We start from the raw sequence: 14,610 nt of genomic DNA, 5'->3' as shown, positions 1-14,610 counted from the left end.
TCTGCGTCCTACCTGGATCTCTGGCGTGAGGGTGGGGAGGTCGAAGGTGAATACGGACGTGGATCCCGAGGTCAGCAGGTCCACGCTGTCCAGGCTGCTGTACGACGTGCCCTTGGCCCGGTGGGACTCCATGATGCTCTCGAAGTGGCGGCTGAAGGAGTCCAGGTTGCTGTCGGAAGGTCGGCGGGGGCTGCCGATGGAGATCGGAGACTTGAGGCCCCCGTGGCTGTCGGAGGACTCGGGCGACCTGAGGAAGAAGAGTTAAACCGTGTTAAAGCCTGACTGCGTGTTTAATCCTGGCTTTCAGACGCTCACGCCGAGTCTCCTCATCAGACCCAACTGGGATCAAAGAAAAGTTTAAAAAGCCGAGCGGGAGGAATCTGAGGAGGAAAAGCCTGCACACGGCCTCTCAGTTTACACGCATGTGCGTTAAAGAGGATGAAAGAAGCAGGAGAGACGACTGCCTCCTACACAGGCAGCCCTTCTTCCTCAGCTGCAGCTCTGAATATAAAGCAGGGGGGTCAAATAGACGGCCTGCGGGCCAGAAACGGCCCACTGCGTGACATTTTAAAACGTGGCCTGTCATAGGCCAGAAAAGTAAGATACAGGAAGTCAGGACTTTACTGTTATGTTTAATCTGACAGGAGAAAAGCTTCTTCCAGGATTTACAGCTGAACACAACTTTTGTGGTTGTCGGATAATAAATCCTTCATTTCTGTGTAGCAGCGTCTCGTGTGATTATTCACGCAGGCAGGGCGGAGCTTTGAACATGAGCAGAAACCCTGATGAAAGTCGTAGTTTATAAAGTTTATAACGCAGCCAATAAACAGAAAACGTGCATATTTGTACAGGTAAATGCAGCCGTGTGCAAACAGACAGCAGACTGGAGTAAAAGCGATGCAGCGGCTGCAGAAGAGAGAAAAGCAGAGTTCAGTAAAGCTTCGAGGGTTTGTGGTGTAAATGAGCTCGATGCAAACAAGCCTGAAAACAACAATCTGAGCTTACATCGCCAAGTCTTTGAGTAATCAGTTACTCTAACAGCTCGACTATGAAACAAGCTGCTTCACTAAAGCTCACCCCCCCTCCCCCGCAGCCCCTTTCCTCGCCCTCTCACCCCTTCAGCAGCAGGCTGAGCACCTCCTCCTCCTCCTTCATGGCTTTCTGTCTCTGTCGGTCTCCCTGCATCCTGACGCTGGCCCAGCTCACCACTCCTCCTTCTTCCTCATCTTCCTCGTCTTCCTCCTCCTCCCCATCAACCTCCTTCCTTCCACCTGGGCGAGATTTTGGGGAGGGGTCAGCGGGGTTAAAATTGGAGTTTCCGAGGACACTGCGGTTACTCCCGAAGGCCGAGTCCGCCTCCTCGGCTGCCTCCGCCCGCATTACCTACACCATACGAGAGATGATGATAACGTATTTTAAAAGGAACCAGGTGAGATGCAAACAGGTGGAGGCGCACGCACCTCGTCCAGGTCGGTCTCACGGTAGCAGCGCAGAGGCACGGCGTCCAGGTCCGTCTCTGAGTATTTGAGGGTTCGCCGGATGATGCCAGTCTTGGGGGAGGAGCCTCGAGGGTCGGCGGTCACCAGTTCCACCTCGATCTGCTGGACCTCGTGATGAGACAGCTTTTGTCCCTCGGTTTCCCGCCCCCTCCTCTGATTGGCTGGTTTCAGATGGAGGGAAGAGGGTGGGGTGGGACTGGGCGAGCTGCTGGTCGGAGGCGTCGTGAACGGAGCGTCTACGGGAGGAAAAAGCAGATGTTCATAACGCCAAGTGTCAAAGAGCACAAAACAGGTCCTACGAAGTGTTGAAGCTAAACTCTGATTGGTCCCCAGTTTTCTGTTATTTTTATCCAATTCTAGTTTATTACCAAATCTTAGAGGCAACTTCAAGGTGTTCATATTGCAAAGTACTGACCTGCAATAACACAGAGAAACCCCAACAATCAACAACGCCATGTGAGCAAACACTTAGCGACAGCGGGAAGGAAAAACGGCGTTTTAACTGGATGTAACCTCAGAACGAGGTTCTGCATCCGGTCGTCCTTTGCTCAACTCAACCCGGTTACAGGATACAGACATGCTGTTTAAAAGAGGCAGAGATCTGGTTGGAGATTGGCCTGTAATTAGCTAAGACTGCTGGGTCTAGAGATGCTTTTTGAGTAAAGGTGTAACTGCAGCCAGCTTGAAGGCCTGTGGTGCATAGCTGATCATTAGAGATAGGTTGGTATTTAAGGCTGAAGCATTAATTAATGGCAGGACGTCTTTGAGCAGCTTTGTAGGAATGGGGTCTAAAAGACACGTTGATGGTTTGGAGGAAGTAATTATTGAAGTTAACTCAGAGTCCAGAGTAAATATCAGTAGTGTTAAAAGTAGCTGTTCCTAATGATGCGCCTGTTGGATGGCTGTAATGGTTAAAAAACCCAGGGTTGCTCCTGCGCTCCTCGATCGGTGGTGAAGGATAAGCTGTTTGAGTCCAGCAGATATCCTCGTGAAACTTTGATGGATCATGGTGTGAATAAAGTTTAACACAGAGGAACCAGCACTAAAACCCTGGATTTGGACCCGTTTCTGATATTTCACTACAGAAACGTACGAGTGCAAACAAATTAGATCAGTTTATACACAGAAGGACTCCAGATAAGCTGTGTTCCATGTTGAGACTTGACTTTATCAATATCAAACTGTCTACAACGACCTGTTGGAGCTCAGAGTTACACCGACACGATCGGAGCTGCAGCTCAGAGCACGCCAGCGCAAACTTTAAGACTCGGTTCTGTGTCGTTTAGGGCTGACGCCCGGTTTTAAGTGAGAACGTACAGAACAGGAAGCGGTGATGTGTAGCAGCACCTGTGAGCACAGTTGTACTCTCTGTAAAACCCCTCTGAGCTTACGTTAAGCTGCAGCTTCGGCTAATTGGCTTAGAAGACGCTGGGAACTCCGGGAGCTCCGTGTTTACTCCACAGCAGCAGAGAAAAGACAGAACGGCCCTTTAACCTGCTGCAAACAGACTCCGGGTCATCAGCACACTGTTGCTGCTGCTGCACCACTACGAGCAGTCCCAGCATCGGTGCTGTCAGACGGTTGGAAGAACACAAAGCCTGTAAGGTCGTATTTACCTGCTGTGGTATCTACGAAGAGGTGGGTGTGGCTTCACTTAAGGGCTGCTGTTAAATTATATATGCTGTAACATTTACAGTGTGATGCCAGAAACACACACCTGCTGCACACGTCTGCGCTTCATAAACAGTCATTAGTAAAGAGCCGCCATCAACACTGGTATTTACCTGCAGACGCCCCGCCTGCTTCAGAAAGCCCACCAACACCGTCACTCAGCAGGTGACCTCCAACAACACTACTGTTTTAACCCGTCCAGGTGTCAGTGCTCATGCTCCCACCTGTTTAATATTCCAGTTTACACTCTGAGAAACTGAGACATGAAATTAGCTGACTGAGTGAATTATTGAAATCTAAGAATGCATTGGTGGAGCGTCGTGTGTCGTCCTACGACTGGACGCAATAAAATTAATCTGACATTTACAGATGTTAGAGTTTATAATAATGTGTGTCTGCTGACATAAACACGTCCATACTGAGAAACAGAGTCTGGACCCAACATGGACAGAAGCGGCTTCTTTCTGATAGAGTTTATGCGGATTTGGTCCACGGTGTAGGACCTGAGGTCAAAGGTCATGTAGGAACTGCCTACCGCACCTTTACTGCAGCGGCTCTTCTGGCTTCCGAACAGGAACTCCCACTTGGCCTGGGCGATCTTCTGCGACCTGGAGGACAGAGCTGTTGCTGATCCGACGTCTGACTGAAACGGACAGGAAGTAGCATGTTTACATGTGTTTATAAACACGGGAAGGAAGCAGCGGTGCGTTGGATACGTGCCGTTCGCTGACACATTAAAGAGAAGCAGAGTTTGAGCTGGTGCAGAAGCTTTTGTGCTTTAATTGCTGTGACAGTCTAAAGCAAAAATCATCATTATGTAAACGTTAGGCCGGTCCTGTTTCAGCACAGCGGGAGGAAACGTGCGCGACGGAAACAAAGACAAGTCGCTGAATCACAGTGAAAGCTGCAGTTTTACTTTGCTTTCATTATCGATTTATTGCAGTCGAGGTGAAGATGACGACTTACTGGAGCTCACTGACTCAACACACACTCTACTTGATGACCTCCTCTTACACAACCACACCCTCCTCCCCCTCCCATCCATCCGACCTGCATCCCGGAGCCACCGTCTGCCGTATCGTGGCTCGACTGGCTCGAGGTCTCCGGGGACAGACTGTCCCTCAGGCTCCCCGTCACTCCACTGGAGCTGTGAGAGGACGGCCCGGCACCGCCGCTGTGGTCCTGGACGTCCTCTGTCTGATCCTTGGTCACGCCCACACCCAGCCTCTGCTGCTCCTGCCCCGATGTCTTCACCCCTTTATCGCCCCCATCCTTTTCACGACTCTCGTCTTTGTGTGAAACGTAAACTCTGGGAGGTGCCTGACGGTAGTTTTCTTTGAGTTCGCTCCTGTCCTCCATCCACTCCTGCTGCCTGGAGGTCCAGCTCACAGGCAAAGCTTCCACGGTCGGTCTGGAGACAGGTTTCCTGGTGATTTCAGGGCTGTCTCTGGGTGATCTCTCAGACAGGTGATCGTACTGTCTTCGCTCCACGCCAGGTGACCTGTGGTCTCCGGTGTACTGTGGCGGCTGGTAGCGGTGCAGGGAGGACATGTCCTTAGTAGGTGATGCGCTCCGTTTCTGCCGTGGGTCCAGTTCAGGTGACTGAGAGGCAGCTGCACGGTACAATCTAGCAGGCATGGCTGGCGATGCTGGTGAGGAGAGGCCTTTCTGTGACGAGACTGGGGAGATTCGTCCTGGTTTAGTGTGAGGTACTTCCTTGTCAGTTTTCCGGCTGTGGTTCCAGGGATCCACCTGTAAAAGCTCAGGGGAGCTCCGTCCATAAAGGGCGGAGTACGGTTGTGATTCTTTCCGTGCAGTCTTGGGACTCTCGGGCCGAAAAGACTCAGGAGGAGTCGGAGTTCGTCTCTCTGCAAAAATGCTGGAAAGTCTGCTGGCCTCCAGAGCTAACTTAGAAGCCACATCGAGGTTTGAGGATGGGGAGGCACTCCTCCTGCCGCTGACATCGCTGGCTGCGTCACTCGCTCTGCTGCAGCGTGACAACCTGTAGGGACTCCTGCTGGTTAAATTCAGTTTATTGCTTGAGCTGCTGTCTATCCCGTCTGTGGCTTTTTGGCTGGTGTTGGTAGTGTTAGCATTACGGGCGCTGTGATGAGAGGTCCCAGGTGTGCAGGAAGTGCTGGCAGGTAATACGTTAGTTTGAACCTCATGCTGGATGTCTGTGGGCCTCCCTGCAGGTAACGGTGGGTGAAATTTACTTGAGTGTCTAGGGCTCTCGTCTCCCATCCACGGCCTGGGTTTGCTCTGAGTCGGGCCATTGGAGTGCAGTTTAGCAGCTGGATCTGCAGAGTAAGACCAGCAGCTAGTGTGGGCACACAGATGGTTGGAGGCAGGACTTCTGGGTAATCCGTTCACTGGACTACGGGAGAGGGTCCTGTCCAGTTCCATGAGCTGGGTCTTGCACGGCAGGGTGAGGGTGCTGCGGGGCAGGTCAGGTGAGCCCCCCCAGGACTGGCAGCGAGAAGGCTGATAATGCCGAGGCAGGGAGGGGCTGCTGTTCTCAAATCGGTGACCTCCAAATCTGCGCTTAAGCTCTGGAGATCCAAACTCCTCAAGGGCCCTGTAGGTGGCACCTCTGGCCACTGAGTCCAGGTTAGCTCTCTGCAGGTAAGGTGAGCCCCGTGGGGCTGGACTCTGAGCCGGGCAGGTGTGGCTCTGTGACAGGTAACCATTGTACGACATTGGATCGCTGAGCCTCTTCCGAAGGTGAGCGGGCAGCACCTTCCTGCTTCCCATTTCCTTGAAAGGACTGTCCGGCTCATTATGAGACAGAGAATTTCGGCGGGCGGCCGTGTTGTGCACGTTTGCTTTCTCTATGTAGCTAAACGACACCACGGATTTCCTCCCCTCATTGCCCTCCACCCCTGGGACCTCGCAGTACCTGCGACCGCTGACTGGTGTGGAGGGCACAGTCAGCCTCCCAGAGGATGTTGATGATGGTGAGATAAACACCCTCCTCTGGTGGGGATCCATGTCTGAGGAACAGATGTGTCCAAGTGAGCCGTGGTGGCGTGGAACGGTCATTCCCGGTGTAAGGACTTCAAGTAACTGCCCAAACCTGTCATGCAGTGCATCTTCTTGAAGCTGGGCGTTCGACCGGAAGTTGACCGACTGCCTGGAGGAGGTCTTTGAGAGAGGCAAGCTGTCGTTCTCGCCCCCCATGTGGTGCTGTATCGGAGAGAGATCCGGACTGGAGTTCCGGCTGGAGTAGGCAGAGCTCCTCTGAGAGTGAGGGAGAACATCTGGACATTGAAGCATCAGATGACTGGAACCATCATCTCCTCGGCCCGGCACCTTACCTTCCTCCTCAGCAACAGACCTCACCTCGACGTACAGGTGGAGGACCTTACCGGCCTGGGACATATCTGCCCTTCCTTTAAAACGCTCCAGAGTTCCCTGCTGTGGACCTGTGCTACAAGTCCAAAAGGTCCTTAGACTTGTTGGTGTCCAGCACAGAATTCATCTAGTCTTTGGTGAGGGGCAGGACTGGGGTACCAGTTCCATCCTGCAGCTGCACATCTTCTCTTCGACCTGCAGCAAGAAACACAGACAGAGTTCAAAGTTAATATTCCAGTTTATCCTCTACAAGGGTTGAATCCATAAAGGTTTGATCATTTAAGCTTTGCTGTTTTAAACCTTCCATTTCCTCAAGATATCAAATCATCCACTTCACCCACTAGGCCAACCTCTGCAGGGTTGGGTTTTGTTTAGGCATAAGCCGAACCCTTAGCTCCAAGTCTGGATTGGTCCACAGCGACAAAGTGGATGTTAAGAGGTTAAAGACACCTAGCATTCCTAAAACTTGGAGACTGCAAAAAAAGATCTTTTCCAAACCAAGAAAGTACAAACAAACTTAATTTGAGGCTTTTCCTGGGTGAATGCTTTGAGCATCGCAGAATGATCATCATCAACAGGAAGTAGTTATTATGTAACTATAACAGTTGCAGATGTCACTAGAAGCTACCAATCATATGGTTTCGACTGTACCACATGAAATTTGCATGTAAAGTGTGACAGAAAGACGTTTTCCACCCCACTAACTGCACAGCTTCAGGCTGATGATCATGTTTGACCTCACGCTTCATCAGTTCTCACCCAATCCTGTATTTAGGTCACAGTGTCCTCAGACTGGTTCACTGCTAGAAACCAAACACCTCATGTTTTAGTCATCAGAAGCAGAGTCCAGCCCCACAGTGTGGGTTAGGAAGGTGAATGTGTGGAAACTGGATGAGAACGAGTGAATTTCAGACAATGTCAGGAAAAAACTCAGAGCGGGAAATTCTCTGATAACGCTCACACTTCTTTTTTTAAAAAATATATATTTAAACTTTATTTTAGAAGCATTTCCTTGAGATTAAAATGCATTTTTCAAAGAACGCCGGGCCCACAAAGAGGAGACCCGGCAGAGAGCAACACAACAGGAGGTTTTATCTAGCACGAACCTCAGGGACAGAAAAATGAAAGCAACGCTGTCAAAACAACAGCTCCTCTCCTCCAGGGTGCACCAGGCCGACTCCGAGGGAGACCGTCGCCAAACGCTCATGGTTTCAGTCCTTCAGGAGGTTCTGGGGGAACCTTGGAGGGGTTCTAGGTTCTGGCTCACAATTTGGTTACAGAAGCACCAAATGTGGATTCGACCACAACAGCTTTGCATGATTTGAGGTTCTTTATATCATACGTTGCCATAATTCAGCTCCTCAGATAATCCTCTGTCTGAAGTAGGCCGTTTAACCCCCACCCCCCGTTTCAACAGCACATGGGCGGGGCTTCTGAAATTACCATATGGGGGTATCCCCTCTGTACGATGTCATAAAGATCTAGAAGAAGAAAAACGCTGTGATAAACTGTTTATAGCAGTCACAGGATTACTGCTCATGCACAGAGTTCATCGTAGAAGGAAGGAGCGTTTGAATGTTTGGAGCGAAAAACTCAAAGTCTTAAAGTTTACATGTACTTGTTTGGTCGGTCGGTGAGGATGATGTGCGGCACGTCACTGTGACTAAACAGGAGCTGAGGGGTGAGGAGGCTCTGCGTGGCCTCAGGGAGATCTTGGGGTGAAACCTTCGATCAAAGGGGTGAGGAAGGTGTTTGCTGTGCAGTGTGGCTCATTATCAGCTGAGAAAGACAAGCTGCTGCCCTTCTCAGTTCTCTGGTATCTACATGTGCTCTCTTGCCCTTGGCCGTCCTCCAACGGGGCGGCAGGAGCGCGTGGGCGAGCAGGCTGCGACTGACACGTGAGTTCAGCTCGTCTGTTAAAGGGAGGAGCAGAAGCAGCTTGACGGGTGTTCAGGTGAGGAGTCGGCAGCCACACCGTGACCTCTGTGACCGCTCCTCCTGAGCGTGTCCGGAGGAACGTCTGCGCAGACCGGCGTGTTTTACACAGCCCGCTCCTTCCATCACGCTCCATTTAACCACCTCACTGAGGCCGCTCGTGCTTCTATTCTCGGCTTTTTACAGCTCCTATCTGTGTCGTCGCCGCTCGCCTGTTCCACATTTTACAGTAAATCTGAGCTTCTGTGCTGCTCGCTGATGTAGGTCAGCAGTTTAGATCACGAGGAGAGGTCACATGAAAACACAAGAGGCTGCAGGAAACAGTGGCGTACAGGAGACGTTTGAGATGCTGATCAGGCGTGACACGTGCTGAGCAGAGGGTCGAAAGGTCATTTCGGTCCCTTTCAGTGTCGTCGGCGTTCACCTGCAAGCGTCTTCCACACGCGTGTGCGTGTTCGTCCTGCAATCGTGCGCCTTGCTGGCACGTGTGGGGGTGTGAAACGGCTTAAAAACCAGTTTTGCTGGTTTCTGTCAGAGGAAATGACACACACACACAAAGTGTTGCTGCTCTGATCTCCTGATCTCGAGTAGATCCAGAACAAAGAACCTGAACTTTGTTATTCTGCTGAGTGAACTTTAGAGCGTGCGCCACGGCGGATGTGGAGCAGATGTTGGTGCTGAGATGCGAGTCAGTGCGCGTCTCCTCTCAGAAACAACAAGGCGACCTGTCGGCTCGTTTCTAGCTCCTACCGCAGCAGCTTAGCATGATTCATGGTTCAAAATAATCCTTCTTTGTCTTAACTCGGTGCTTCCTCGCCTCTCCTGGCTGCCCCTCACTAACCGGAGGTCTGAGAGCAGAGATTTATAAAAGCGGTGGCCTGCTACTTAAATCAGGCTGAACAGAAGCGTCCACGGTCAGAATTACCATGGCGTTCACTCAGAGGTCTGGTGGGAGGAGCCATCAGTGGAGCTGAGTGTTTTTAAGCCTCCTTTTAAAATGAGAACTTTAATCACATCTATACCTGCAGTTTTCATGTCCTGCAGACCTCTGAGATGAATCTGTGGAAATTCCACAATGGCTACCAACTCAGTGGGTGACTCCTTTGGTCCCGAGATGACCATACAAGATACCCACTCTCTATGACATCATATAAACCCAGGAGTAGAAAAAAACTGAGCGTTCTGATCATTATTAAAACACATTCACCACGAACAGGAAAACAGGACAAACTCATCAAATCCACATCAAACTGTAGAGCAGGAAGACGTTGCTCTGTGATGAACGGAGAGCAGGAATGATGCTTTAGGGCGAGGAGAGCGAGGAGAGCGACTCCGTGGCGTGATCAGCGGCATTTACAGCTATCAGAGGGTAAAACCTGCATCTGAGGCTGACAGGGTCCAGCAGTGCTTTAATCAGATGTAAGTGCTGCCCTCGGGTTATGTCATACTCAGGTCCCGTGTTTCTGCACCGACGTGTTCACGTCCACAGAGAAGCGACGGCGCTGTAACGATCAACACATTAATAACAATCTGATCGGCGGTTCGTCCTTTTTGCGACGGCGTTTCTGGTAACAAACTGCTACTCTCGTCTTCACAACGAGCATCAGCTCCAAATAATCCTGACACCTGAGTGATGTAACCTGCTACAGGACGCCGTGTCAGGTTTTTGCTTCGGAGCGCGATCAAAGGGCGCTTTGTCTTTCCTGCAGAGGAACATCAGAGAGCTGCTTAAGCGCCCCCCAAACCTCTCTAAGCAGCTCTCTGCCTTTATTGAATCTGACTCCTCTGCTGCTCACGCATCAGTCCTCATCACCGTCACGTCCACTTTCATCACCTCCAGCACCGGACGAATCCGGTGAGATGGGTTTCGCTGTGAAATCTGCAGTTCCTCTAACGTCCACCTGAAGAAATCACAGTTCTTCCAGAACTGCAGCCAATCCGATTTTCTTTCCTTCTCAGCAGAAATCAAGCTGAAGCCTCGTCTCTGCACTACAGCAGCTTCAAGACAATCAGCTTCCTGTCCTGAACAAAAACACTGGATCATCCCTCCAAACCTGCTTCATGGACAGGTGTGACCAGGGGGGCGGTGCTCCTTTTAATAAGCAACATCATCACAGGTACACAACTCGTGCCAAACCTGCAGTTCCTCTGAGGTCCAGCAGAGGCAGCAGTGAGTCCGTCCCCACAGACCTTCACAGCAGACATAAACATGTTTACAGCCTGATCCACAGACTGTGTGTGGGTCATTTCCTCCTTCATAACAGCTGTACGAGGGGAGGATGTTTTCATAGCTCACCTGGATTAAAGTCTGTGTTGTTAGGGGCGTGGCCTCTTTGACTGACAGGTGGACGGCACCACAGGCGGCCATAGCTCTCAGCAGTCTATTCGGCTTCACCTCAGCTAATTTTTATCTTATCCAGCCAATAACGTGGCTGCTGTGAGGCAGATGTACTAACAGACTTTCTGAGGAGGCGGAGCTTCAGGTTTGTGGTCACAGTGAGAGGAGCCCACTGTTCTCCGACTCGCTGACCTGGACACACATGTGCTTCAGAGGACATAAACACTGAAGTTCAAACGACGCATGGAAGGAGGCGCTCACGCTGACGGCGTCACTGAGAAGGTCTCTGTGAGCTGCAGCTCTGCAAACTGTTGCTGTCTCTGTGAAGTCATTTTCCAGACGCCTGGCTCGCATTTAGCAGCTGGAAAGTTTTATATCTGCAGCCAATTAAAAGCAGAACGTGACTTTAATTCCTGCAGCTGCTGCGAGCGCCCGACACGTCGCCGGCTCTCAGCTGGAACGACTTGAAGCACGAGCGCGTGCGAGTCCTTCCTCACTGACTGCGATCCTCACCCTGAGCTCTCCGGTCAAAGGTCAGAGGAGGTAAAAGAGGCTCCGAGCGTTGCTTCCTGCTGTCGTTGACAAAAGTCTGGCTGCAGAGGAAACACAAAGCAGCAGCAGCTCCTGAACTCTGACCTCAGTTTACAGCCGCTCTTGCACTGACGCTGCCGATCCTCGCTCACAGAGATAACCGAGAGGAAAGGACGAGGGTCAGGGGTCAACTTTGTTCTGCTTCTGTAACTGCAGCCGTGTGTTAAACTGCTGCTGTGCACCGATCAATAATTATTGATAAGGATTTGTCTGTTTCACCTGTTCGTGGTCCAACTTTGACTTCCTGATTCCATATATTTGAATAATTACTGCTGCTAGTTTCACTTTGCCTTCAAACCGTTTTGGTGATTTTATTATCGCCCCCTCGCTTTTATCTAACGGCCACTCAAAGGGGCCCCAACCACACTTTTAGCAGCCAAGCAATAGTTTCTAAACCAGACGACTGGAAACGACTTTGTTTCCCAGGCCTGTTCAAATGTGCCACACAGAGCTGTGCAAAAGTCTTGAGCCACCCCTCAGGTCTGCTGAGCAGCTCTCGAGCTTCCTGAAGCTCCTTAAAGTTCTTCTGTGGACATTGGCTGCTTTTCCTCTCCTGTTCAGTCCTTGTACGGGAGCTTTCTCACAGGAATGACAGTGAATCCCACACACCTGAGCAGAGGTGCAGTTAGTTAGCATCAGCCTGTCTCACAAACTCATCATCTGTTCCAGTTTCTTTACCAAATCTGTCAAAAATGCCAACGATATCACAGCTTCTCATGAAAACAGGATTTTGTCTCCAACATGGTGATTCCAAAGAGCTGTCAGCTGAAACTCTGCACATCTCAGCGTGGTGTCAGTGTGTCCTCAAAACCCTGAGGAAAGTGGACAGAAGAGGAAGTGGGAGGCCATAAAAACTCGACAGCAGCTGAACAGGACCTGAGAGATGATCTGGACCTTCAGCTGATCGAGAAGCTGTTCTTAATGAAGGCAACCTGGAGTCTGCAGCCATCTGTGAAGCTGGGTGGAGGCTCTGTCATGGTTTCAGCTGCAGCTCAGTCAGAGCTGTTGGAGATCTTTGATAAACTGATGAATCACAGAGTCTGATCCACCACGCAGGAACATCTGGGAACATCTGACTGACAGCAGCTTCCTGTTCCAGCATGACAACGATGCAAACACACTGTCAGTGCAGAGAAAGCACACCTGGATCTGACACCACACAGCAGGACACCATCAGTCACGGACGGGCCTCCGCAGAGCCGCCCTCAGCTGAGGAGACGTCTTCCTGAGGATCCTCACAGAGCTGACAGCTGCTCACACTAAAGCTTGTTTGTGTCTGCACTGTGCAGTTCATGTCTGTTTGCAGCTTAATAAATCTCTTGCACATTATTATATGTTAAAGTTCACAGAAGTTCATTCTTTGTGAACTCTGTCTGAAGCCACCAGGCTTTGAGCTGCTGTTCTTCCTTCCTGTTAAAACCAAAGTCTCACGATTACACGAACTAATCGACCAACCGAGGAAGCTTCTGTCCGCTGGGAGGTAAAGTCTCCTGATAACTGCAGCAGCTCCTTGAAATATGACCTTTAAAATGATTTTTTGGACTCTACATGGATGAGAGCGTTCAATAATCGTGTCTTACATGCTGCTGTGGTACAAACTGCCTTTGTTTGTGGAGCGTTCAGACACCCTGAGCTCTCCTCCCAGAGTTAACCACGAAGTACTTTTACTTGTTTCAGAGTATTTTTACAAAGTTTTACTGCAGTGAAAGGTCAGATTACTTCATACCTGAGATATAAAGAGTGTGAGATACCTGACATGCTGTCAGAGTGTGTGCGTGTGTGTGTGTGTGTGTGTGTGTGTGTGTGTGTGTGTGTGATAAGCACTCTTAGTCCTTCTTTTCCTGGACTCTGCTAATAGGATTCCCTCCTCCTCCTCCCACCACACACAGCTCAATCCACCACATAAAACCACACGTACACACACACGCCTGCCGCTGTAACCTTACCTGTGTGTCCTCGCTGCGGCAGTTGCCGTGGTAACCCGCCTCTCTGCGTGCTACAGCTGGTTTTATCCTCCTTCGGCCTCCTCTTCCTCTCTGAACACTTGTTGTCTGCAGCAGCGCCGGCTCATCGTGGATTTACAGACTGCGCTCAGCTCCTCCTCTTCCTCGTCTTCCTCCACCTCTACTTCCCATCTCCTGTAATCAGCTGACACCCCGCCTACCCCTCCTCCTTCCAGACAGTCTGCCAGCCAATCGGGCGCTCCGCCGTCCGCAGACCCGGCTCCTTCACAGCCAATGACGGGCAGCTGTGACAGATGGCAGCTTAGGAAAGGTGGGGGGAGTGCGGGGAGCGGGGGGTGTCCAGTATCAGGATAATGTGCAGAATTACAGGCTGATTAAACTGTGATGTCACACGTCACTGCAGCGGGACCGGCCCACAGCCTGTGACCTCATCACTCTTTGCGTTACATCAGCGTACACCTGCAGGGGAAAACTGCAGCTGCTCCACAGGGGGCGCTCTTCTGACAGCCCAGTGACCACGTGCCGTGCTCTCAGCACATACACACATCAAGCTGGTACGTTTATACATTCGTGGCCTGTTTGAGTCTCTCCTGCCGACCCCCTCCAGAGACGAGGCGAGGACGTTACTCGCGGAGACAGCTGGGAAACAAAGGAGCAACAAGCAGAAGGTTACAGATTCACTCAATACGCAGCTGCAAAATAATCTGAGCCAAGCTGCACGGGTCCTCTTACCTGTGTCGCAGCTGCTGGGAGTGCTGGTCGGCTCCACTCTGGATCCAGTTTCAGGATGAAGAATATCCCAAACTCACAAAAATATACACTTGTTTTTTCCTGTTATCATTCATCATTTTTAATCTCCCGTTTCCTGAAACCTTGTTGAGGTGCCGACGCCTTTTGTAACAGCTGAAATTATAGGTTCAATTATAAGTTAAACATGAGTTTTTGCAGCATTAGTTACTTTTGCGTGACACACTACAGTGATCCTGTTGTCTGATATCAGCGAGTTCGGTGTGTGTTGAGTGCTCGTTCTTGTAGACCTGAGCATCGTCTCTGCCTCCGCTTAGACCGACAGCAGTGTAATCGTTTTCTCCTGTAAAGCACGGCGTCCTCCAAGAGCTCACTTTCAGAGGAACTTGTTTATTATCGCTCCGCATTCTTAAAACAAAGGTGCAGGATGGTTTCTGGCTGGGTGGTCTTGCCTCGCTCTGCGGTGTTTTGCAGCTCAATGCGAAGCAGCTGTAATGAGAATGAGAACCTC

The 14,610-nt window shown here is 50.8% G+C and overlaps 1 protein-coding gene across 2 annotated transcripts in view; it reads right to left on the bottom strand.

Moving 5' to 3' along the window:
- Positions 1-13,737, bottom strand: part of psda (pleckstrin and Sec7 domain containing a) — a 42,173-nt gene extending 28,436 nt beyond the window's left edge. Inside the window, exons 1-6 of one of the 2 annotated variants that reach the window (XM_085476879.1) lie at positions 13,335-13,737; positions 4,221-6,719; positions 3,711-3,813; positions 1,461-1,735; positions 1,115-1,383; positions 13-247 (exon numbers count right to left, since the gene is read on the bottom strand). In XM_085476879.1, the coding sequence (XP_085333005.1) occupies positions 13-247; positions 1,115-1,383; positions 1,461-1,735; positions 3,711-3,813; positions 4,221-6,551 (3,213 nt within the window). In that variant the 5' untranslated portion in view covers positions 6,552-6,719; positions 13,335-13,737. The remainder of the gene's footprint in view (positions 1-12; positions 248-1,114; positions 1,384-1,460; positions 1,736-3,710; positions 3,814-4,220; positions 6,720-13,334) is intronic. The other variant, XM_085476878.1, reaches the window with a different exon arrangement.
- Between the last annotated feature and the right edge of the window lie 873 nt (positions 13,738-14,610).

Source organism: Copadichromis virginalis, linkage group LG13 (assembly GCF_057382275.1).
Source record: "Copadichromis virginalis isolate Kocher_CV1m ecotype Utaka linkage group LG13, C_Virginalis_male_GT1.1, whole genome shotgun sequence".
Classification (NCBI taxonomy): Eukaryota; Metazoa; Chordata; class Actinopteri; order Cichliformes; family Cichlidae; genus Copadichromis; species Copadichromis virginalis.
Note: the sequence above shows the minus strand (reverse complement) of the source record. Positions and strands in the feature narration are given on the sequence as shown.